This window comes from Neopsephotus bourkii, unplaced genomic scaffold, assembly GCF_033783945.1.
Source record: "Neopsephotus bourkii isolate Nb327-2 ecotype Australia unplaced genomic scaffold, CSIRO-AGI_Nbou_v1 NB_1615, whole genome shotgun sequence".
In the NCBI taxonomy this organism is placed as follows: Eukaryota; Metazoa; Chordata; class Aves; order Psittaciformes; family Psittacidae; genus Neopsephotus; species Neopsephotus bourkii.
This window is the reverse complement of record NW_026902090.1, coordinates 396176-421260: the sequence shown is the minus strand read 5'-3', so window position 1 is coordinate 421260 and position 25085 is coordinate 396176. Positions and strand designations below refer to the sequence as shown.

Here is a 25085-nt window from a genome sequence, read left to right as displayed (position 1 = left end):
GCCCAGCCCCAGGATCACAGCTCAGCAGAGTCAAGCAGTGACTCAGGACAAAACAAACCAGCTGCAAATATCTGAAGTATGTGGACGCCTGGAGGGGAGGAGCCACTGCCTAACACAAGAGAGGGGATGAAACTAAGGTGGGGAATAATTAACCTGAGTGAAAGGCTAAACTCCCTGCCAGGAGCAGGATCTGGCTGGGGTGAAAACTCTCTCTGGACACTGGTAACACGCCTGTAACGGGATATATTCACTGCTCTGAAAGGGCAGACTGGATATATTCAGTGTCTCTGTGCTCCTTACGAGGAAGTGGGGAGTGTGGCAGAGAGGTGCCATAGCAAAAGATGACTTCATCCCACAGCAAATATAAATAAATGAATGAATACAGAAAACCAGGTAACAGACAACAGGCACACCAGGAACTCTGAAGTACAGAAAAGTGAGAAGAGAAAGATATCAAGAAAATCCTATGGATGGTAAAATTAGGAATTCAGTTTTAATTTTTAAATGAGGAAATAAAATACTACTTTGTAATAGACTTTACTTCCAACCAGGACAAAAGAAACCCTTTCAATGATACAATCCCAGAAGTAAGCAGAGAGAGTAAAATTTTCTGTAAGTTTGACAAATAAGCCAGGATTATACAATAATTATTCTGTTTCTTTCTGTCTAAAAAGCAAATATAAGACCTTGCTAACTGTAACTCAAAAACCCATTGCCAGCGGAGAATATCCAGAAAAGAGGGCATTCTTAATCAGGTTCTACAGGGACTGTATTCAGAGTTGATCCTACACAGTATTTTTAAAGTAAATAGAAAATCACTTCCATCATGTAAAGAACTGAACATCAGTTCAACAGGATTGCACATAGAGATGAGCCATACGAGTCACTTAGTGACCCAAAGTATCCTGAATAAAATGGAATTACTCGAACGAAGTAAGTTTAATGCAGACAAATGCATTAATGTGTTAATGGGAACAAGAAATGCAGCCAAATGCAGGACTGTATTCTGGGATAATGCTTCTGCTTGGTTGGCCAAAACACAGCAGGAGTTGCCTGAGCACTGCAGAGGCAGACTGGGGTTCTCAGACAAGGACACAGGAGCGCAGTACAGTAACCCTCTGAGCAAACCAGTGCTGACACCCACACAGAATGCCTCACACAGCTCTGAAGTCCACTGGTTTAAAAGAGTCTAAAGGAAAAATGTGCAAGCATCAGGAAGAATAAACACTAGAAGGTCTTCCTGTGAGTCTTTACCATGAGTTTTTTAAGACTCTATTCACTACAAAGAACTGACGACTGAAAAATTACTTAATACAGTACCTGCCAGAGAAGAATACCCATCAACTAAGAAGCTCTAATTCAGCAGAAAAAGGTTGGTGTGCAGAGCCGAAATGCAACACATTAGCATCCAAACCTGTAAAAGTGATGGTGACTAAGCAGCAAAGCTATGCCAGGTGGGTTCTCCTTCTGTTGATGTGGCAGGCAGACACATCTGAGTCTCACCCCAGAAGAGATGCTCCAACCAAGCAGCTGTCACCAGGCTGCACCACAGAGAAATCTACAAGAAGGGCAATAACCCTGCTTACAGAAACCATCGCCCCAAGTTAGCTCTACCAGGGCTTTCAAGACCTAAATTCTGTTACCCTGCAGACAGGAGAAGGAACCTGGGAGAGCAGACAGCATTAGAAAAAGCTGCCTGGAGCACACACAGAGGGAAAAACAGAGCTGACTTTTTCCTACCAGCAAGGTAGGATGATGTCTGCTGCCAAGCGTGATGGAAGGGCTTTTGGGGAGGGTACTGGCAAGGTCTTACACTGAGACAACTACAGCAGCAAAGCATGTATGCCAAGGAGGACTCTTCCTGGTGTAGCACAGTGACCCGCAAGGCAGGAGGAGAAACAGACCAGGAAACTGCATCCAGAGAAACGGGTCACAGGACAGTGTTCCAAATCACCTAGAGCCTCCCTCCCTCCTTCCTGCTGTGGAACATGGGCCCTGATGGTGACAGCATCCTGCCCTGCACATCCCACAGCCACTCTGGTGCCCTGATGCATACAGCGTCCCATTTAACGTAAGAGGAGCAAAATCTTTTGCTTGGCATCACAGTCTGTTCCCCCAGCTCTTGCAAAAGCTGGTCAGGCCAGCGCTGCCCCAGCCTCCTGAAGCTTTGTGGGCCCTTCCCCTCTGCTCTGCTCCTGGCTCCTCCTAACCTTCTCACTGCCCTTTGGACACCCTGGCACTGCAAAGCTTCTCCCGTCACCCTGGGGACACAGCTGAGCAAAGTCCCACCCCACCAGGCTGGCTGAGAGTGCAGAAATGCAGCTGGAGGAGCCTGTTCGATCAAATACCTCCAGAGGATAGATTTAATGCACAGCCTTCAGCTCTGCCATCTCTGAGTGTTGCACTGCAGTGCTCTTTTCCTCTGTTTCAATCCCCCTCCATGAAGAGCTCAGAAGACAGATGCTGGCAGAAAGGGTACTGCAGCAAACAGGTTTTCAGACTCATGGCAGCCAGGCAGACACAGCAGTCCACCAAATGGGCTCCATCAGTCTCTCTGCCCAGACTTTACCACCTTGATGCCCCTTCCCCAACACACACTAATATTCTTGCAACAAGCCAAGCTTCACAAAGCTGTCTGCAGCCAACTTTGTTCCAGCCACAGCATCAATGGAATGATTTTGCCTGTGCCAAGACAGCCTGAGCCCTCCAGCTCTGATACGGGACTAGCTCCAGGATACCATCTGATGGGACTGGAGACCCAGGGATGGTTCAGGAACCCAGCACACAGGGCATGCAACTGGTGCAGCACAGGTAAGGGATCACTGTGGTACTGAGGTGCTGGCAATGCTGGAGATACCTCAAAGTCCTGCCCCTGTGTAATTATGCAACTACAAGTACATGCCCTCTGCATATGCATGAGTGCTACAACAAGTTTGTTTCCTCCTTTGTACCACCATACTCACCCTCTGGAGGGTCAGGAAAAGATACCTACACACAGAATCTGCTCACAGTGGGTTATAAAGGCAAAACAGGCAGTGGGAATAACCCCAGCAGCTCACCCTTTCCCCCATGAAGAACTTCCTCAGAACCCTGAGAAAGCAGGCAAATTGGGGCCAAAGTTTTCAGGGCGTACCCAAAACACTCAGGGCACAGATGGAGGAGTGACTGAAAGAACAGCAGTGAACTGTGGGTCTGTGCTGTCTGTGCTTCATTCCCATCTGGCCTTCTGCCAAATGGGGACAAGAGCCCTTGCAAGGCAGACGTGTGACTGTACAGAGGGGTAATGATGATGATTCCCATTTCAACAAGGCAAAGGTTTCCCACGAGAGCATGGCTGTGCTGGCCACCTGCCTGTCCCACAGCCCCGGTGCTGCCCCAGTGCCAGGGCAGGGCAAAAGCCCACCCAAGGCAACTACCCAGCGTTTCCCCGTGTACCTCGCTTCTCCTTCCTGGTCTGCACAAACTCTGAGTGCCGCAGGGTGCTGGGAGCCGTCCGCCTGTAGAAGCTGTTTCGCTGCAGCATGGAGCCCACCCTGTTTGCTTCCTCGGCTTCCTGCTCCCAGAGCTGGCTCCAGTCCGGCCGGCCTGTACGTACCCTCGAGCGCTCTGCTCCTCTGCTGCTCCTGGCTGGCATCCCAATACCTGGGGTTGCTCCTTCCAGCTCCCCACAGCTGTCATAGTCCATGTCCCGTGTCTTGGACTGTGTGTAGCAGGTGCCTGACCCTGGGCTTATACTACCGTCTCCTGAGGACCAGCCTGTAAATGCAGGAGCTTCGGAACTTCTGTCCAAACTGTTGTGGTCCATGAGATGGCTTTTGGTCTCCCTGTGCTGCTCAGTATCTTCTTGGTCTACTTGGTTCCTGAAACCTCTGTACTGCCTTTCCTTCTCTCTGTATGCCCCAGAGCCTCCATTTATATTATACCACTTTCCCCCCTCCCTATACTCTCCAGAGTCTCCCCACTGCCTATACCACCTTTCGTTTCCCCCATAATATCTTTCATCCTCACTGTAGTCCCTAGTATCTCCGTAGTTCTGACACCTTTCCCGCCTCCTATAATTTCCAGGGCCTCTATTCTCTCCATACTCTTTTTCCCCCTCCATATACTGCCCAGGTACTCTGTCCTTTCTGTACCGCCCTTCTCTTATCTCAGAACTGCAGTTTCTGTATTTCACACCCTCTGTCTCATACAGCCTACAGTTTCTACCCTCTGTATCCTGGCTTTTGCCTTCCCAAACACCCTCTGCTCTCCTGCAGTTTGCGGACTGGGTATCTTCCTTCCAAAAACCTCCACAGTCTCCATTTGTGGTCCGCTGGTCCATAGAAATGCCCTCCCCTCTCTTGTAACCATCCCAGTCACTGTCTGCTCCCCGGCAGCCTGGGTACTGCCTCCTTGCCCTGGGTCTGTCATTGCAGCGAGCCTCCCTGCGCCGTGCAGACACTCCAGCCACGTCCTCTTTCCTTAAGGCACAACAGTCCTCATATTCCCAGCCAAGGAGTTGCCGCTCCTGCCTCGGATCCTCCAAGCCATGTTTCGTCCCAGGACAAGTGCACATAGCCCCGCGAGGGTGCGGCGAAGGGGTTGACTCCTGTTGCTGCCTGCTCCCTGAGGCCAGGCCCAGGCTGACGCAGCTTCTCCGCTTTGCTCCAGTGCTCCTGTCCCAAGTGGAACGCAGGTGCTGCTTCCTGAAACCAGCCAGGAAGGGGACAGAGAGGCACAGGCCCAATCGCCACCAGCGCTGGCCTCCTCCACCTGCTGCCCAAAGTAATCAGTAACCAGCACTGAGGAGGGAGGCCAGGGCTGGGCAGGGTGTCACTGCCCAAACCGGCTCCACAGCTTTGCCAAAGCCTCTCCGCAGGAGGCTCAGAGGCAGGGAAAAGGAAGGCACTTGAGCACGTAGAAGCCCTGCCCCAAGACCAACGTCCTCAGGGGAGGGAAACAAGAAGGTGTGTGAGACCGCAGGAAGCCACACAACAGACAGGATACCACATCTCCTTCCACTGCCTTCATGCTCCCACTGGCATGCTGTGGGAGCATGATGTGGTCTAGCAAAGGCTGGGCTCTGCTCCACACCTCACTAGGGAAACTGAGGCTTTCACGCTGCCCCTGGCTCAAACCTGCTGCTGAGCCCATCCTCTTCTCTCCCCTCAACCACAAGTCCTGGGAAGAGCAGGAGAAGAGGAGCTCACTGTGTGACAGAGCATCCCTGAGTGGTACCTACACAGTGCCAGGCAGCCACAGTTGCCCTATTCCTGCCCCAGGGCAAATGGCTGGTCTACCAGCTGATAGGAACAGGCTTGAAGGAACTATCTACATTACAGTCCAGTGCCAACATGCACTATAAATTTCCAGGAGGCTACAGAAACACACACTCCAGTAACACCGCTCATTGCAGGGCACAGTGTAGTCCCAGTTTTCCATGCCGAATGCAGGAGCACCTATAAGAAACCAAGAGACAACCAAAACATGCCCTGGACAGAAAGCCAGCATCCAGAGATGTCATCTACATCCCAGGTTCTTGCAACGCTCATTAGGAATGCACAGCTAATGCTCCCAGCTCGTAGAAGACAAAAATAAAACCTACAGACCCTCCTACCCCAGCTGCAGGAGGGCAAGTGCTAATCCTGCCCCAGCCTGGTGAGCAGCGAACACAAGACACACCAAAGAGCCAGCCTGCAGATTTTAAACATGTATTTTAGAAACCCACATATGTTCTGCTCTTCTTTTGGCTCCCCAAAGGACACACCAATGGGCTGGGTTCCCCCAGGACTATGCCAGCTCTATTTTCATTGCTGGTCAATGCCTAGTGAAAGCTTTTCTCCCTCCAGTGTGCCTCCACATTCCCCAACAGTGGCAAGGCAGAGGCCATGCCCTAGGCACAGCACAAACATGTTTTGGAACACCAAATTACTGATGCAGCCTGCTGCACTGAAGCTGGGCTAGCAAGCCTGAGACATACTCTCTGGCCACGCTCAGATGTGACAGGAGTGATGTGAGCTTGGGGAGGGCACATCTTTATCATAGGACCAGAGAGACTAGTAAGTCCTCAGGTCTCTTAAAGTGGTAAAAAATCCCCTAGGACTACCAAGGGGATAACTTCATAGGTAAGATATCTAGGATAATGTGTTACTTCCTGCCTTTTTAGGCTTTCCAGTAAGCAACAGGGCACAGGTTCCGCAGGGTCTGTCCTCTTTCAGGAAGCACTGGGACAGCAGGAGACATTTCCCACCAAGATCCATCCCACCAGAAAAGTTCCCTTGAGATCCAACCTTCATTTTCATCTTCTTATCTTTTCATCTAGCCTCAAATCCTCTAAGCCTCTTTCCAAGCATCCCTCTCGCATGCCACTGATGTGGAGGTTGTTTGTCACCCTGTTTCCCTGTTGCACTGATACCGCCCTTCGTTCTATGTGCTCTGCCTCAGACACAATCCTGCAGTGAAGTGCCTGGGCTTCCCAGCACTGATTAAGCAGTGGGAGGATGAAGGCAATGAAGTCAGAGTGAGTAATCCCCAGGCAGGAGCTGACATTTCACTCCACCTCCTGCATGCAGTGCCCACATTTCCTGCACATCGTGGGTTTCGGTAAGAGAACTTCAGTGTCAAAGCTCCTGGGAGACGCTGGCGAAGGGACTGTGGGAGATGTATGTGGTCCTGTCTTTTCACTTTGTCTACTGTAATATCAAGTATAATGTAATTAAAAACACTGACCTTTATATGGCATCTTTGGGTTTCAGAGCCCAAACGTGCTGATATAATCATGACAGATTTCTTCACCCTGAGTAATTTTTCTCAGCTGCATAGACAGAAGTCACCTTTTCAGCTACAGACATGCCATGATTTAAAGCTCTTTCTTGCTGTTATCAACAGCACAGCATCATTTTCCTGTCCTGGACTCCACGGATGGCAGAAGCACAGGGGTAGGCTTTACTTTTTGCCCACTAGCCCATCCCCCTCCCAGGCCAGGTTGAGCACCCTTCTGTACTTCCCCTCTGATCTGACTGACATTCCCCAAAAGTCTGTATCACCATCAGAACAGAATGGGATGCAGGGAAACACTGACAGGCTGAGGACAGTCATACCACAGGCATCAGTCAATTCAAATCTCAACTGCAGCACCACCAGCAAAGCCACTCTGAAGTTGCTGCTTACTCCCCTACAGCTAAGAAAGGATGAGGCAGGGAGGCTGAACCTGTAGCAGCTGTGTTTTCACTTAAGAGCAAGGACAAATTGGGAATGGATCAGATCAAGCCTCAGGATGTATGGTGGGGCTGAACAGGAGGTGGGAAAGTTGGAAGGAAAAGGGGTTGGGGAAGGCCAGGTCTGAGGGGTGTCCAGAGAACGACACTGTCGCTCTCTGAGGCAAAATCATGATGATTTGTACTATAACAATGCTTACAAAATGACCAAAATCAGGAAGTAAAGAAGGAAATAAAACACTGGCTCCAACAGTGCCTGTATGCAGCACGGCACAGCTTTCCCCCTGAAGCATCCCATCCCATGCTGCTGCACTCACCTCTGAGCTCCTGCAGCTCCACGCTGAGGCTTTCAATGTTGGAGTCACAGAAATCAAGGTTTTCCAGGGTCTCTGCTCTCACCAGCTCATCCTGCTGCTCCTCCAGCATCAGACTTAGCTCAGCACGGGTCTTGCCATAAGCCTCCAGGTCTCGCTCCACCTCTCTGATCCTTGTCAGGAGAATGGAGCGGGGGGAAGCTGCTCCTGCCCGTGTCAAGTCCTCACGTCCCTCCTCCATCCTCTGCTCCTGGGCACTGGGCTGCAGCTGTGCAGGGGCCACATTCTTCCGCTGGCTGCTTGGTGGAGGCCGGGGTGCAGGCCGTGAGGGCTTGACGGAGAAGGACAGAGACCTGCCTTTGGGCACCTGGCCACCTGCTGCACGCACAGTGGTTGTTGCAAAGCTGCTGGGCCGAGGAGGAGGTGGCCGCAGGGCCTTCCTCCTCTCTGTCTGCCTGGTGCGGGGTGCAGACTCAGGAGACCCACGGACAATGTCCTTCTCAGAGCTGTAGTCCAAGATAGAGAAGTGACGAGAGACCCTGTCCTGTTCAGCACTGGTACTCGACAGGCTCTTCTCAAACTGTGCCAGCTGCTCGGTCAGTTTGGAGTCAAGGTCTGTGCAGCCATCCCCCTGTGCTGCGAGTGGAGAGCATTCCCCCCAGCTCCCAGCTCCCGTGTCCAGGCCCACCTGGGTACCTCCCAGGCTGGAGGAACAGGATTTGGACTTCTCCTGTTGACTGTCCACACAATTGCCCAGGTTCTGGGCACTGCTTTGGCTCTCCTGGGGCTCAGATGCTGTCCAGTTGTTAGGAGAAGTCACTTGGCTCCTGCAAAGATCCTGGGGAAAGCAGGGAGCTTGCAGGGGCACAGTGGGATGGTCTCCATCATGCTCAGGTAGGGTGTGAGCTTCTGAGTTTCCTGTGGAGGTTGAAACAGTTCCCTCAGTCTCCAACTCACCTGCTTGGTCAGGCTTGTTGCCTTGTTGGGGAGGCAGCTGAGCACAGGGGAGAAGGCCATTGACTGTCTTCGTGTGGCCAAAGGGAAAGGAGTCTGCTGTACCTTTGGTATACGGTCCTTCATGTCCTGTGCTGGGAAAAGCGTCATGCTGTCTCAAATCAGTGGCGAGAGGATCCCCTGACCTCTCTACCTGCTGAGTCAAAATGGTGTCAGGTTCAGGGTGTGCTGCTAAACCATCCTCCTTTTCCCTGCCATCCTTCCCTGGCAAAGGAAGAGATTCAGAGCAAGTATCTTCCAGGTCCTGATGGATGGTCACTCCACAGCTTCCTCCATCTTGGGGATCCCCAGCACCTGCCTTATCCCTGCAAGCCTCAGAGGCTTCCAGCCTCACAAATCGGTGTGGAAAGATGCCACATTTCCCCCTCAGCTCCCCTTCCAGCCATCCATCCTCCAGAACGCCTATGATTCGAATCCTGTCACCCACATCAAAATCCAGTTCCTTGGACTCCAGTGCTTGGAACTGATACAGGGCAACACCGTAAGTGCTCCCTGGCTCCTCCTCCTCCTCCTCCTTGGGTGGTGCTTCCACTGTCCCATTGGTGTCACAAGTCTCTGTGGGTTCTGGATCCACTGAGGTTCCTGATGCTCGCAGAGGAGTAAGCAGTTCCACAAAACCCTCTGGGAAGATGCCCCTATGGCCTCTGAGCTCACCTTCGAACCATCCAGGCTCTGGGATGCCAACAATGTTGATCACATCCCCTTCCCTAAAGTCCAGTTCCTCCTCTAGCTGAGCAGACAGGTCCATTAGGGCCCGGGCTTGGCCCAGTGAGTAGGCAGGCACCTCCAGGAGAGCACTCTGGAACAGCTGACGGCTCTGAACTGAAAGGCACAACTCCCGCACACATGATGAAGGGAAAAACCCCTTGGAACCCCAGCTGCTTCGGCCCTGGAGCCAGCTGGAGGCCAGGGACCCCCCCAGGATCACCAGGTCTCCTGCAAGGAATGAGACAAACCAGTTTAAAACTGCCCTCATGATTGCTTCCCCCCTCTTATTCCTGCCTCCCCCTGTCCTTCCTTCCTGTGGGTGAGGTCTCGCACTCTGCACAGTGTACTGCATGCTGAGGATGCACAAGAGAACAGAAGCATTGGCAGCCTCCTGCACACGAGTCTGATACACAGTTTTGGCTGCCAAACCCTGAAGGTCCACCAAAGCTTTGATTTCTCCCCCAGATGCAAGTATAAAATCTGGGGACTGGAAGGCAGTTAAAAGGCAGCTGGAAGTTTACTATGATCAGACAACTCCAATTTTTGGAGTTTCAAGAGTAATGATAAATCATGAGAAACTGGTACCAGTGTAGCAGAAGCCCAAAGGTCCATGGTGGATTTGATATGAACCACATCATGAGGTTATTAGGAAATTCCTCTCTCTCTCCTGTCACTCTAGGCAGGATGCTGTGACTGTGTTCATGCTTCTGGAAGGCCAGCTGAGGGCTATGAGGTGCCAAGCAAAAGAAGGGAATGCTGATTACCTCTCTGCAATGACAAGCTCCCTGGCTCTTGAGATGTGAAGTCACTGGTACAAACAAACAGTTTTTCTCCCTGCTTCAAAGGGGGAATATCCACAGGTTCCACAAAGCTGCTTGGAAACTGCCCTAAAATGAAAAGCAGTTGTCAGCAATGAGTCTTTCCTGTAACCCACCACCACTCCCTCCACCCTCCTTCCAGGCTTTGGGATCTATTAATCTCTTACTGAAGGAAAATACCCAGCCACCCAGGGCACCTCCTCAGTAGCATGGTGGAAGAGGAACGAGTTTGGGAGTTGGGAATTCCTGAGGTTTTAAATGCTTAAGAGCTAACAGAAAACAAAAGACTCTGCCCTGGCTCACTCCAGGCAACCAACAGTCTCTGTTCATTACTGGGACTGTGCCACCAGCATGGACTTTCTGGGAACAGACATACTAGATCTTCTCTGCTTTCATTATTTGCTTAGCAGCTCATAGTCTGATGTGGACTGAGATCCAGTAGTGCCAGATAACAATCTGCTGGGCACATCCAACTCGGTGCTCCTCTCTCTGTAAGGCTTGGCTCCGTACAGCCTCAGTGTGGAAGTCAGGCCACTACACTCACGATAACCTTGTCTAGGAGTCACAGGCTCTGTCACAGCTTCAGCACCGCTGAGGCTCCAGGGACCTTCCTTACTTTATCACCACTGTGCACCTATTTCACCATGGCACCCACTGCTGAATGCCCAGCTATTCTGAACAGACCATAGCCAGACAGGGCAGCACACACTTGCCGGCCATCACAAGATACCACCCAGCTACTAATCTCAGTTATGGGAGCACAGGATGTAGCAGAGCCCACTGCAAAGGCTACTAAAAATGTCATTCCTGTCTTTCATGATTTGTGGCAAGGGGACTTGATGCAGTATGGGCTAGTAGCACTTCCAGCATTCACACCTGATACTCCAATAGAGCATCCAGGTTCTCCAGCAAAACCTGGAGACACCATATCCTAGACACCCAAAACTCCGCACTAGGCTTAGATAATTTGGCATCTGTTATCATTAACCTGAGGTACAACCAGCAGCCCACAGGCTACTAGGCTTAATGGCTTTCTTCAGTTTTAACCAACTCTACCTCTTTTTCCAAGTCTTAAAGTTTCCTGCCCTGTAGATGGAAACAACCTAATGCTGTTTGAAAGGAAGTCATGGCGCCACATTAAGTATTCCCCAGAGTACTGAGTATCATTACTGGTAGGCTGCAGCACCTCCAAAGCTACTTTCAATAGCACTTTTTTCAATTCCCTACAACTTTAGCTTAGAAAACTGGACAGAAAACTACAACAGCTGTTCCCAGGGAAAGCAGGAATGCAAGTGGGGTTTGAGTTAAAGGTCACTAAAAACCATTTGGTTTGACTTCAGTGTGTTTCTTTATCTTTGAGCTACGACACACATCTGTTTACTATTCCTTAATAGCTTCATCTTCTTGAGAACAAGCACATGAGTTATGCTGGGAGACTAAACTGTGGTGAAGTAGATACTGGTGATTTCTGCAGAAGTAATTTGTGCCCAGTGACTTCAGCAATAGCAGGATCAGGCATGTGTTCATTCGATGCCATTCATCAGCTACATGAAGCATAGGAAATAAGTCCTCCTTTCCACCTTTGCTCCTGTTCATCTTTGTTTTAGCCAGGAGACAGCTTGCAGTTGTTAGCAGAGCCCAGACTGATGCTGCAATAGCAGCCCCATCTCCATGACCGAAGATGAAACTCCAGTCCCACTTCACGCTGAAGACAGTCAGGCTTATGCTTTGAAGTGTCCTGGTTTTCATCTCCCTGAGAGCTCACACATCCTCTCACCATCAGGATTAAGATGAGAAAGAGCTGCTTAGACAGTAGACTACGAGACTCTTAAGTGTTTTACTGAGAGCATTTTGCTGCTTCAGAAGCTTCCCACGCCCCTCCAAAAGTTTAATTCTTGCACACTACTTCAGGCACCCAGCTAATGATGGCAGCTTGTGCAGGAAAACGCTTTAAAGCAGAAAGGAGGAAGTGGAGCCGAGTCAGAGAGCTTGGAGGGGCACACACACTGTCACTGTGTCTCCCACTGACTTGACCTGACAAGGTCACTTGGATATGGATGCATTTCCACTCTGGGTGCATCTGTTTCCTCTCTCCCCTTCCACTGTCACAGCAGATCAGTGCATAAACTAGCCAGGAAATGGGCTGTCTCATAACAGAGGACTGAGCAACTAGTCTTGTGAAGCTCTCATCTCCTTGAGAACTGACCCTCCACTAATCTCTCTCTCAAAAATATCCGAGCTGTCCCAACAGATGACTAAAAACTGCCAGGAGACCAGTGATGGGCAACCTGCACCCTCAGTCCATGAAAGATTCAGTAAATTCAGTCTGGTCCTGCACAGCACTGGCCAACGGAAGGTGTGCTCACAGAGTGAACATTTAACTGGCACACCTGTAGATCTAGGTGCTGCATTTCCAGCTCTCACCTGTGACACCTTCTTTCTTGCCAAGGAGCCAGAACTCATCCACCACGGACAGCACCTCGATGACATCTCCCACAAAGAGGGGCAGCTCTTCAGAGACGCTGGGACAGAAGTCAAAGACTGCTCGTACCACGGAACCAGCCTCCATTGCACAGGGTCTGAAGGTGGATCAGTACCTAAGGCTGAGACACAGCAGGAAGTTTGATGGCAGCCAGAAGCATATGAAATTATCACATATACAGCCAGAAAGTAAAACCTTCCTGACCAAAAGAGGCAGGAACAGTGTGAGGGCAACCTGTCCTGAGCTCCCTGAAATCCCTTGTCACATAAAGCATGCTGCAGAAGCAGAGAGTCTCAAGCAATGCAGCCCCCATGGTCTATCCTGCCTTATCCAGTCCTCTGGCTGTCTCTGTGGGGACACGTATTTGTGCTACAGCGGAGGGAGAAGCAAGAAGAAAATTGGAAGGCAATTCCTGTCAGGAAGGAAGCAAGAGAAGGGGAGGAAGCTCAGCACTTCCCTGACATGCAGTGCAGGGCCCTGAGCCCAACAGGGCTGAGTAGGCAGACAGCACCGCTCACTTGCACAGTCCCTCCATGGTCTGCTGGGATGGGCAGAAGTGTTCCCCTCCCCGTGCCACTGCTCAGGGACACAAGAACTGTGTGCTGGAGCAGCGTCACACTTCTGTCCAGCAAGAGAAGACGCACACAGTTCACTCAGGCAAGCTCACCCCACCATCCTCTTCCTCACTGGTGAACTCTTCCCATCCCTGCCTGGGCTCACCCAGCCTGGGCATCCTCAGACTTGGCTCAAAATGCCCCTTCTCCTTTCTATGTACCAGGCTCAGCCATCCCTGGGAGACCTCACCAGGGCTCTTGGCAGAAGCCAGGCTGAAGGTGCAAACCCTTCCCAGGCTTAAATTCCCTCTGGCAGGGTGAAGGCAGGCAAAAATGTCCTCATCAAGGCCTATGTCCTGTATCCCCCCTTTCTCTGGAAGTGGCTGCTAAGCCAGGACACTTTTCTGTATATCTTTGCTTTGAACCAAACAGTCTCATCATCAACGCAATACAACACACCAAGGCAGCAGCAGTCCTGCAGCTACAGTTGCTCCTTCCCCTCTTCCTGGACCACCTGGTAGAGGAACTAAAAGGTGCAGCCATCTAAGGCAACCAGGAACTCTAAGACTATTCCTCAACATCTACACCTCAGACCGGTGCTTCCCGTTACAATCACACTCGGAGGATGGCACTGCCAAACACCCCTCCGAGACCCCATTACAATCACACTCGGAGGATGGCACTGCCAAACACCCCTCCGAGACCCCATTACAATCACACTCGGAGGATGGCACTGCCAAACACCCCTCCGAGACATTTTCAGAGCCCTGCCCTCTGCTAGGCCAGGACATCAGCATCCTCCCCACCAGCACCCCCCCCCAACACAGGCTGCTTTACTCCCACATCACAAGCAGAGTCCCTGCTCTGTCCAGTCAGACACGACCTCCTTTCACTGGACTCAACCCTCTCCCCTCCCAAAGCACTTTTACATGCATGGTGAACACTCACCACCCTTCAAGTGCCACCCAGCCAGTAACCCACGCACGCAGCATGGCTTGTCGAACTGTCCTGTCCAGTTAACAGCAGTAAGAGCATGGTGACAACAGATGCCACCACCCACAGTGAGCACATGGGGCCCCTGGGGCCCCATTTCTCCATACAGGCATGCACAACCCACCTGAGTCCTCAGAGCCGGGAAGAGGGGAAGCTAACACAGGAAGGAGAAAAACATCCCTGCTAGTGAGGTGCAGGCAGCCTCCAGCACGAGTGCCAGTGAGGGATCCAGCCAGGGAAAGGCTTTCTGCTGACAGGACCACTCTGTTTATCCAGTCCGACTCACCTCCTGGGAACAAAGCGGGTTTGTGCTCGGCAGGAACAGCTTCCTCAGCACGTCCCTCCCCACCCCCAGCCGTACCCCTGCTGCTGCCAGCACACTTGGCCCAGCCACCCTCACCTCGGCCGGCTGGCCCTCACTCCTATTGCTCTCCACTGCTTTCCCCATAGCATGTGCGCTCCTTGGGGCACAGGCTGTCCCTTTGTCACCAGCATTGTGCTGGTTGCACAAAGAGCCCAATATCCAGCCGCCGACGGCACTTTGCCACCAGAAAGAGATGAATGGACTGGAGTGAATCAGGAGCACAAAGAGCTGCAGTTCAGGGCAGCAGGAACCTACTGAGGCAGAAGGAGTAACAGTATTAAAAACATGACCATGTGGGGCAGGAAGAAAGATGGAAGAGCCATCAATTAGCTTCGAAATACTAAAGACAAGGGAGGAATCCTGCGCTGCTTGAGGTGGGGTGTCTGGGACATGATGCTGCATGCTCTGACCAGAATGGGCAAGCAGCAGCGACAGGCACAACAGTAGCAGCCCCTTGCAGGCACCGGGGGCTGCTCTCCACCCTCCAGACTAGCGGCCAACATTGCTCAGGTCCTAAGAATCCTTGCCATGGTCTGAACATGCAAACTTCACAGCTGCACTGGACAAAGGGCAAGGGGAAATAGCACAGGCAGTATTTTTGGGGTAGTTTCTCCAGGAGTGCATGATGGCACAGCACGATTTCTTGCATATCTTCTGTCAAAAGTGTAATATAAGAGTGGGATGAGGAGTGCCAGGATTACAGAATGTGTGCTGCAGACCAAACCTTGGCTGTGCTGCAATCACTGGGGCTGAAGATACAGCCCTCCCACTGCCCGGGGCTCAGATCCTGCCCATGAAACCAGCAGTGTCACTTCCTTAACTCACCTGGAGCTCTGGGGGACTCATTAAAATGTACAAGATTTTCCAATGAGGCACAAGATCAAGAAGGTAAGACAGGACTGCAATTGTTCCACTATGTATGTATTAGTTGCGGTTTATAACATAACACGGGCACTACCATATTCATGTGAAAAGCATTCCCCGAGAGCCGGCCCGTGAGGTAAGAAAATGTAGTTACTTCTGAAACTGCCAAAGAAGGACTCCCAACAAGCTCATGTTCCCTCAGCAGTACCAAGAAGAGCAGGATCACTTCCTGACTCCAGCAGAGCCTAGACAGCATGCCACTGTGTTTGAAAGCAGTGAATCAGCCTTGTGAAGTTTGCTTGCTCCATAACATGAACTGAACACAAAATGCTATGTTTTCCAGGACTTTTGCCTTGTTTTAGTCCATGGAGTGCTGCTGCCAGAGTTTTCTCCAAATCCCCACCTAGAGAAGGAAGCCTCCCAGCATCTTCCACACTGGAAACTTAACTGAGTCCAACTCTTCAGGCTTAACGATGGAGCTGAGCTTCTCCCAGATCCACCCTGATCTGGTGAAAACAAACATTCAGCAACAGCTCACGCAGGAGCTCCGGCAGGAAAAGCAGAGCGCAGGGAGAGCGGGGCTCCGCCTGCGATCCCCAGTGAGTCAGGGCTCCTGACGGCTAGCCAAGCACAGTCCCCTCTCACCTCCAGGCCGGGTGATCCCTGCCTGCCCGGGGACAGAGGGAGGAGGGAAGGCTCCTCCGCAGCTGAGCCAGCACGGGGACCTCACGCTGGAGGAGGCCAGGCCTGCGAGCGGCCGGACTCCTGCCCCCGCCCAGCAGCGGACCCGCATCCAAACGCAGCCTCACCCTGCAAGCATGAAGCAGCAGCGCAGCCCTGAACTCGCCCCAGTAAGAACACGCTGGCTCTCTCTACCTCGCTGTCTGGTCCTGCACAAACTAGGTAATGTGCTCCTGGCGCCGGCCTACAGCCTGCCCAGTGCTTGACACAACCGCATTGTGCAGCAAGGCAGAGAGTGGATTCTCAGGGCATTAATCACTCCCTGCAGCCTGCCTGCATGCATGCTCAGCACACATTAACATGACCTCCATGGAAGACTGCCTACTCCACTTCACCATTAGCTCTGGAGTGTGTCTGGGCCAGTGTGGGCTTATGAGTGACCAGAATGAAACGATAGCTATTAACTCTGTTACAATACTGGTCTGAAACATTCAACAGAGACTGGATCAAGCCACAGGTAGCCAAGAGAAGGCACTTACTAACTTCTTGTATCCCTGCTTTCTTTCTGCAGCTGAAACTGTGCAGGGTAGGAAGTCTCAAATAATGGACTCACCACCACCACCACAAACGGTCAGGCATTTGCTCAAAGTGCTGTAATTTAGATGGAAGCAGACCTTCTGAAAATGGTGATACAAATGTCCTTTTTGCATCTTTTTAATGGTAAGGGTGAGCAAGTAAGTCTGATGAGTTTCTGTACCTCAGAAACAGGGGTTCTGCCTTCCCTGGTTTGCTGAAAAATGCTGAAGCAAGGATTTCAAGCACTTAAGAGATAAGGCAGAAACCTTTTTAGCCTGATTACAGAAACTATTAGCAGCCTTAGTAAAAGGAGAGACCCTGAGGGTTTGCAGGCAGCTAATCCGTGGTATGCCCAAAGCGGTGATCAGATCATGAGATAAAAAGCAGTAATGGATGAATGCCACAGAATTAGCAGCAAAACCCGCAGACTTCACAGGCACTAAAACCACCTGTCTCTCTCAAATTCTCAGCTTCTCACCCAAGAAACAGTGCTGTTAGAACCTGCTTGCACTGTAACTGAAAAACGAACATTTCCCCAAACAGACCCAAAACATGCAGTGTGGGCTTCCACAGGCACAGCTAGTTTGAACAAGAGGGACAAGTGGATTCCTGTGCAGCAGATGCCTAAATGTTCATAACCTTAAACCCTGCCTCAGCAGCTGACCAGGAAGGAGTCAGATTCACAGAAATGTACAAAAGCCACATCTGTTGCAGCATGATTAAAGAAATTAACATTAAAAATATTAAACAAATACTGTCAGTGATCTTTTTTAAATATTAAAAAACTACATGCCTCCTTCTGCTCATTACAGCTCAATGCCTGCCAGAGACAGAGATACACCCTCAAGCTGCTGGCTTCAACAAGAGACCTGCTGCAGCTCTCACTACACTCTAGGCTGAAGAATCGCTACCTAACATGCAGTGGGAGGAAACCGGGAGTGATGCTTGGCTTCTCATGCCATTGTGTCAAGAACAGAAGCTTACTAACTACATGCTGAGGCATTTCTACCCTCTTCTTCTGCTCTTCCCCATGGTCTCCAACAGCTCTCCTTCCCTCCTCCTTTTCCCCACTGAATCCGCACAGTCCTCATCCACACTTCGAGGGTAGGACATTGCCTGCACACCAGAACACCCTGACAGCTCACACCAGCCTTCAGAGCCATTGCCACCCACAGTCACTCCCCCTGTTCAGAGCAGAACATGTTGCTCTGTAAGCTCCCAGAGGTCCCTGCTTGCCTGCACATTCCTGGGTGAGATAAACAATACCCCACTGAACCAGGCTTCATGGGCCATGGCTGGGATAGTAGGACTGTGGCTCAGGCAAACTGCAGAGCTGACCCTATGAATCCAGACAGAATGGACAATGCAGCAAGCACGGCAAAACCCTGACTAATGGTGTGGAGGAGAGGAGCCTTCTCCCACTGGGGAAATGCTGACTGCTGCAGCCTCTCATTAAGATGTTCTGCTTGTCTCAGCAGATCCCAGAGAGCCCCCCTGCTGAGCTTCACACAGCGAAACACCAGATCTACTCTTTGGCACTCCACCTCCTAACCCCATATGGCTCCCAGAAGGAAGAGGAATCTCCTCACTTTAAAAAGAAATAGCTTCTTTTGCTTTGACTGTGACCAAACCTCACTGGAGCTAATGCATTCAGGTTGGATCATCAAGCCCTCCAGAACCAGGACCACCAGCGACAAGGACTGCTTAAGCAAGCTCTGGCCTCCCACCACACATGTGGCAGCTTGGGGTATTTGCCACAGGAGTTCTGCCACATACCACACACGTAATTCAAACCACTACTTCTTCTTTCCAGCTGGGCCCTGGCTATCACACTGTTCTCACCTGCTCTGTTGCAGAACATGGTTGAGGGTAGGCTGGTGGCATTTGCATGGGGTAAGTGTAGCCCGGGGAGGAAGGAAGAGGAGCTTGTGCTGGCCAGACAGCAAGCAAATGAAAGTCATCTGGAAAATAGAGCGCAGCATCAATTTTTAATGCAAAGCAGAACACCCTGCCACAACATGTGAGCAAGGAGACTGTGATGGATATTTAATCTCTGGCACTGGGGACCCAAGCATGCAAAGACCAGAACACCAGGTCAGGAGAGAGTTTCCCAAATTCTGCATGGAATGGCTACACACACCCTACAGAGCTGGCTACCAAGTCCTGTCTTCTCCTACCCCAAGGCAAATGGTTGCCTCTCTTGCCATTTTTTTTCAGACAGGCTAAAACAATACAACTTAGAATAAGGCACAGACAAAACCCCAAGAACACTTCCGCTGTGTGCTACCCCTGGCTGGGCTGCAGGGATAAGTAGTATACAATTACAAAACTAGTCATTACACCTTGAGTATGTATTCAAAGCAGGCTGAACTGGGGCTACAACAACATTCCTTAACACTGGAACACTTGACTTTGCACCCTGCACAACAATTTTCAAGATAGCTTTTGGACAGAATCCCATTATAATGCTTTGGTTGCTGGGCAGGGAGTACAGAAATCTGGAAATTACTTAAGTTTGATTTGGAAGCTCTGCTCTTCGTTCCTGTTCTCCACTGCTTTTTATCTACAAAGAACCTAAATCCCCAGCAAGGACTTTGCTCATACCTCTTCCTTTCAGATCCCCAAGGTGCTCCCGAGAAAGCAGTAGATTTTATACCTAAAGAAAGGTTCTAAAAATAAGACAAAGCAAAAGCTGTGTCACTCAGAAGTGGGGTTGAGCAATCCTTAGAACATGATTAGAAAAATACTTTTGCTGGAGGTCAAGGGGAAATTATCAGTTAAGGTAGTTAAGTGCTAAGATAAGAACAACTCAGGCTGTCCCACCCAAGCTCGCATCACCACCATCACAAAGTCCTTCTGAACAACCACCCACTGCAGAGATGCCTCAGCTGCACGCAGAACCCTGACACGCCACACAGCCACGCTTCTCGTGATAGGTACCAAAGCCAGTGCTCTGCAGGGCTCTGAGTGTCACTCCTTTCCTCTCTCCTACTGCTCAGTTCCTCCTGTTTCCTTTGTTCCCCTCCTGTCACCCCCATGTTCACATCTCTCTAAAATGGCTATATGTTCATATTAGTTCCTAATACTAATGCTAAGCAGAGCAGCTGGAGAGAGAACCGAAACCTTTGGCCTTGGCAGAGCAGAGGATTTCAAGAACAGAACGACAGAAGCAAGCTCAGAGATGTGAGCATTATGAGTGCTAGGGAGGGCCTTGCAAATAAGCAGGACACATTTAGACACAATGCCCAGCACGGCTTGCAGCCAGAGTGAGTCAAGATGAGGGGGATGATGGTGACGTCTCGTAGCACGGCAGAGGCTGTATTTGGCAAAGCATCTGCAAAACTGCAAATCTTGTATCTACAAGATGTTCAAGCCTTTTTGCAGAGGAAAAGAGGCCTGCAATGGAAACAAAGGAGAGAAAGGCAGAGACAAGGGGAGAGAGCCTTCTTGGAAGTGAAACTTATTAGAAACATGACAAACTTCAAAACAGATGTTAATGTTTATGACATAACTTGAGACTTTCTAGGTACTACAGCAAGGAGAATGAGATGTGATAGGACGGAGGTGTGGGGAGTACTTCAGACGGAGCAGAGCTGTTTGAACACACACACACACACCACCACCCCACCCCCCCGAGGCTGAATTGCATCAGGGACAGGATCAGCTGAGGAACTGTTCAGGGTCAGTACAGGAACAGCTGCAGCCTCTCAGGTGGTGCTGAGGGTGAGCCAAGCCTACATCCCTTGGCAAGGCCTCTGGAGGTGGCACCTCCAGTTCATTGCTCTGAAAGTACAAGGCGACAGTGTCAGACTGGCAGCAACGTAGAGGGATTTGCATTTGCTATGGTGAGAAATGTGGAACTCTCCTGATTTTCTCTTCCCAGGCTGATACAAGCAGAGCAGATGGCCTCAGAGGAGCACCTGGGGAAGGCACAGCACTGCAGCGTGGAGCTTCTGCTTTGTGTTCAACCACCTGTGCCACCCTTCACCAATGATACTGCTCCAGCCCCAGACGTTCACATCTTTTACAGCACCAAAGTGCTCCCCTGCAACCAGCTGTCCAGTCAGTGTCAGCCACCACCAGCTGCACGCCTGCCTGGTGGGTGACCACCCCCGGTTACCACTGCTGGTAGAGACCAAAAGCCAAAGGGACGCAATGTAGGGACTACACAGGCAGGTCTCACTGTACCCCAAGGCTGCTCCTTCCTGTGCCCGAAGCGCCCCTAGGGCAGCAGGGGCACCACGGGACAGAGCCAGGGGGTACAGCAAGCGCCCAGCCGGGCTCGAGTGCCTCACGCTGCCGCAACCCGGCTGCTGGCACAAGGGGAGCACCCACCCAAGCTACCAGCACCCAGCCAAGGGCACCCGCCACCCGAGGGCCGGCCAGCACGGCCCAGGGCAGAGCCCAGGGCAGCCCCCAGGGCAGGCAGGACCTCAGTCTCGGCAGGGCGGCGCAGGGCAGAGGGTGCCGGTATGGGATGAGAGAGCAGGAGGCGCCGGGTTGAGGCGGGAGCAGAGGCGGAGGCCGAGCCGCGGCGGGGGGACGGCGGAGGCGCAGGCCAGGCGGCCGAGGGGGAGCGCACAGCAGGGGGAGGCGGCAGGCCGGGCGGCGGGGCAGCGGCGAGCAGTGAGCGCCCGGCTTCCCCCAGCCGCTCCGGCGGGTCCCTACCTTCTCCCGGCCCGCTCCGGGCGCCTCGGCCGCTCCGGCCCTGCGGGTCCCGCTCCCGCCTCCGCCCCCACGGCCGCCCGGGCCCCGGCCGGCCCGGCCCCCAGCGCCCGCCTGGCCTCGCAGAGCCCCGCCTGGCTGCCTCCGCACGGCCCGGCCAGACGGGCGCGGCGTGGCGGAGCTGGGGGGAGGAGCTGCTCCACGGGGCCGGGCCCGCAGCCTGGGGGCTCCGGGACCGCGTGGCATAGGCACATCCCCTTTGGCCCCACGGAGCGAGGCAGTGCTCCCAGCGGTCCACGGGGACACCCCGACGTGGGACACGCTGCCCAGCGTGGGGTGCAGCCATTCCGGTAGCCGGGAGGCTGAGCACAGCACCCGTGGTTGGGTGCTTGCAGAGCACCCAGGAGTTTGGTGTGGAGCAAGACAGGCAGCTGTCTCTTCCACTTCTGCCTGACAAAGTGAGGGTTCCTCGCAGACACAAGCAGCACCGGGGCTCTCCTTTCCCGCTGTAGCTTTCTCCTGGGTGTCTCTCGCTGCTTCGTGGGCTGACAGCTGACAAGTGGGACTGTGCTGTCCATCTGGTGCAGTCTCGGTTTTGCTGCTAGGAGCTGCCTTGACTGCTTAGCTACACTGTAAGATCATGCCAGAGCACCGAGATGGGGAAAAACAAATAGCTCCAGACAGAAAGCCGTGGAAGGGAGGGCCGCTTTGTGCATCACACTCCGGCTGGGCACACCAAGTGCAGTATGTCCTGCGCTACTTTTCCTGGCAGGCCAAAAAAAGCCTCTATGCCCCAGGGGATACCATGCCTCAGCAACACCCTGTAAAGCCCGGAGTCTCTCAGCCCCCATAGCAGTTACCACCGTTTGGCACTTGTTAGTGCATTTAGCTACACTTCTCCATGGCAACCAGGCAGCTACCAGCTTGGCTTGCCACCAGCCAGGAGCGCGGTATGCAGGGTGCGCTGCACGCACTGCTGTGAGTCGTGTCGTGTCGGTACATGCACAGGCTGGGCGCTGACTCCCCGCCTGCTCTCCTGAGGCAGGGACCCGCTGTGCTGTCATGGCTTGATGCTGTTGGCAGAGTGCCTGAAATTGCAGAGGGAGCTGGGTGCTCTCTTCCCCACAGGTATGAATACTTGTGTATGGTTCGCTGGAGCTGAAGAATGGACACCAGCCCCTGCCACAGGGCTCTAGATGTTGGCTTCTCACCCTATATTTCTGCTGGTTTTGACTGCTGAGACAGGTTTTGACCTTTTTTTTTGTCATGCCACTCCCTCCTGCAGCCTTTCAGGTCACTGCCATGCCGAGTTCTCTGCTGACATCCCCAGCAGAGCTTCCTCACTCTTCTTTGAGTTCAGCTACTTGTGTGTTCACTTTATCTGCCTCCTCCATGCCAGCCACATAAAGCAGCATGCATTGCATGCACAGTCTCATCCGCCCTCCACAGTGGGGTTTCTGCTCATCCCCCAATACTCACAGGTGTGCTTGTAAGAGTTTTGGTTCATTCTTCTGGGCCTGGCTTCCATTTGTTTACATGTTTCTCCAGTGCCTGCATGCAGATCTGGTCCCCTCATCTCAGAAAACTTAAAAGAGAATGGAAGAAGATTTGGAGGCAGGCGGTTATAGATGCTCAGAGGTGTGGGAACAGACTGTGCAGTGAACAAGTGTGTAGGCTGGGACTCTTCAGCTTGGAAGAAGGACGTAGGGTGGAGGAAGAGATCTACAAAATCATGAGTGGCCCAGAGAGGATAGGGAGGATCGGCTGTTTGCTGTGTCTTCTGACACAACCCCAGCAACTGCTTTTGCCTTCACTGGAGTCTCAAAAGAACACAAAACCACTGCACCACAGATGTTACGTTTAAAGGTTTAGCTCTGGTATGCTTCTTGCCACATGGGGGGCTAAGTTCATGGCAAGCCTGCGAGAGTCGTGCTGAAGCGAGTGCTGCCTCAAGAAACATTTTGTAATCATGTTTTCACATGGAGAGTTCGGCCACAGCCAAGTGGAGCTTTACCAAACTGTTCAACACAAAAATATTCAGAGCTGGGAGGAGAATGAGCTGGACAAATCCCAGCCCACAGACAGAGTCGGTCCTCCAGGAGCTTGTATTTCACAGGAACCCTCTTGTAGAGGAAAAAGCTTGTGACTGAGATGAATTTTGCTGCTGTGCTGCCAGCTTCACAGTAGCCTGTGAAGGTGAGTGACGTGGCCTCTTGTGCTGGCTGTCCTGTTCTAGAGAAGAGCTCTCTGACTCTGCCCGGGAAAGTAAAGGGAATTGAGATGGTTCTGCATTTTCTAGGACCACAAGAGGGCAACATGAGAGCACCCTGCAGCCAGCAGCCTCAGCAAGGCGACGGCTTGTGATGCTGATGGCATGGGCAGCTCTGTGCGGGCTGAGCATCACCCTGGCCAGGGACTGCCCAGCTGAAATACCCAATTGAGGGCTGCTCCCTGGGAGCCCTTTCCTTGCTCTCAGCTTCACACACATCCTCAGAGGTGAGTGGTTAGCTCAGCAGCTGAGCTAGTACCATGGCTGGAGGCAGCAGTATCTTCCTGCATATGGGTTGGAGAGGTGATGACAGCAAACCCTTCTGCATGCTGCATGGGGCCAGGCTGTGAGATGAAGGGTGGCCTCCCTTATTCTGCCTGCATGTCCACCAGGAAATCTTTTTGGACAAATGTGCACTGACACGTGGCTTCAAACAGGAGGCTCCAGGATCTGGAGTGATGCTGCTGGGCTTGCCAGGGAATGAGGGGTTAATCCACACAGAAGTTTGAGGATCTTGGCCTCACCATCTTTTTTCACTTTCATCACAAAAAGATAGAAAACTACAGAATGTGAATTCTCTTGTGAATATGGAACTGGGCACTGTCTCCAGCACACACTTGCTTCTGCAGACCAAAATCCCTAACAGCCAAGGTTAAGTGCATTACCATTCCTGGCACTTTTTTGCAATAGCCTGTATAAATACTGTGTGAAGGACAGTTTGCTCTGCCTTTCCAATAACAGACATGACAAAGAAACAGCTTCTGTTAGCAGGCAGAGCTACAAGAGTGTGGGTGCTCCTAGGGCTGAAAATGCCACTAGCATCTTGTAGCAGACACAGAGGAGAAGGTGATGGTGAGGGATGGAGTGCAGAGTATTACATATTCAGTAAGGTGGTAGGGGCTGCTCACAAATGATGAAGAGATGTTTGCAAAAGAGGAGGAGCAAGGAGATGCCTACGGGACACTTTTTGCACAGGCTTGAGCCACGGAAAGAGCCAGTGCAATGGAGGGCTGTGTGGGTAAGATGAGGATAACCAGCCAAGTACCTCAGGCACATGGGTGGGACTGTTTATCCCTCTGGTGTTATTTTCTATGAAGAATGCTAGAAAGGTTTTACCTGATTAAGGTATTTCTACCATGGAAATAATCAGCTTCATTGCTAGTCTTGCTTCCACTCGAAACCTGCCCACACAGCCTAAGCAGCATTTTAAGGCCCAGCCTGTAGTACCCCACCTCACTGATCACATCTTCCCTAACTCAATTACAACTCACTGGCATCATACATGACATTTTCTTGTTGCATATTGAGAAGACTAAGGTTAAGGTATTTGTCTCAAGGGAACATCATATTAGCTGTCTTGCACTTCTACTTACTACCAGTTGTCAGGCCTTACCTAGTTGCTCCTGTGCTCAGACTAACAGTATGTGTTGCCTAGAGCAGACCCTTTAGTGAACTATCTGGTTTGGGTCTGAAGACATAAGGAGATGGGATAATCCTTGGCTTTTGCCAGCATTTCAGCCTGACTACACATAATCAAAACAGCTACCAGAAAGTCCCATCTACACCTCAAGATAAATATCAGCCAGG

At 51.8% G+C, this 25085-nt stretch overlaps 1 protein-coding gene across 6 annotated transcripts in view; it reads right to left on the bottom strand.

Moving 5' to 3' along the window:
• Positions 1–21364, bottom strand: part of DNMBP (dynamin binding protein) — a 34698-nt gene extending 13334 nt beyond the window's left edge. Inside the window, exons 1-5 of one of the 6 annotated variants that reach the window (XM_061372398.1) lie at positions 21233–21344; positions 14204–14368; positions 12475–12653; positions 9997–10119; positions 7514–9460 (exon numbers count right to left, since the gene is read on the bottom strand). In XM_061372398.1, coding sequence (XP_061228382.1) covers positions 7514–9460; positions 9997–10119; positions 12475–12619 — 2215 coding nt within the window. In that variant the 5' untranslated portion in view covers positions 12620–12653; positions 14204–14368; positions 21233–21344. Of the gene's footprint in view, positions 1–3435; positions 4971–7513; positions 9461–9996; positions 10120–12474; positions 12654–14203; positions 14428–21232 lie in introns of those variants that run through there. The other 5 variants (XM_061372397.1, XM_061372399.1, XM_061372400.1 and 2 more) reach the window with 5 other exon arrangements.
• Positions 21365–25085: the final 3721 nt, after the last annotated feature.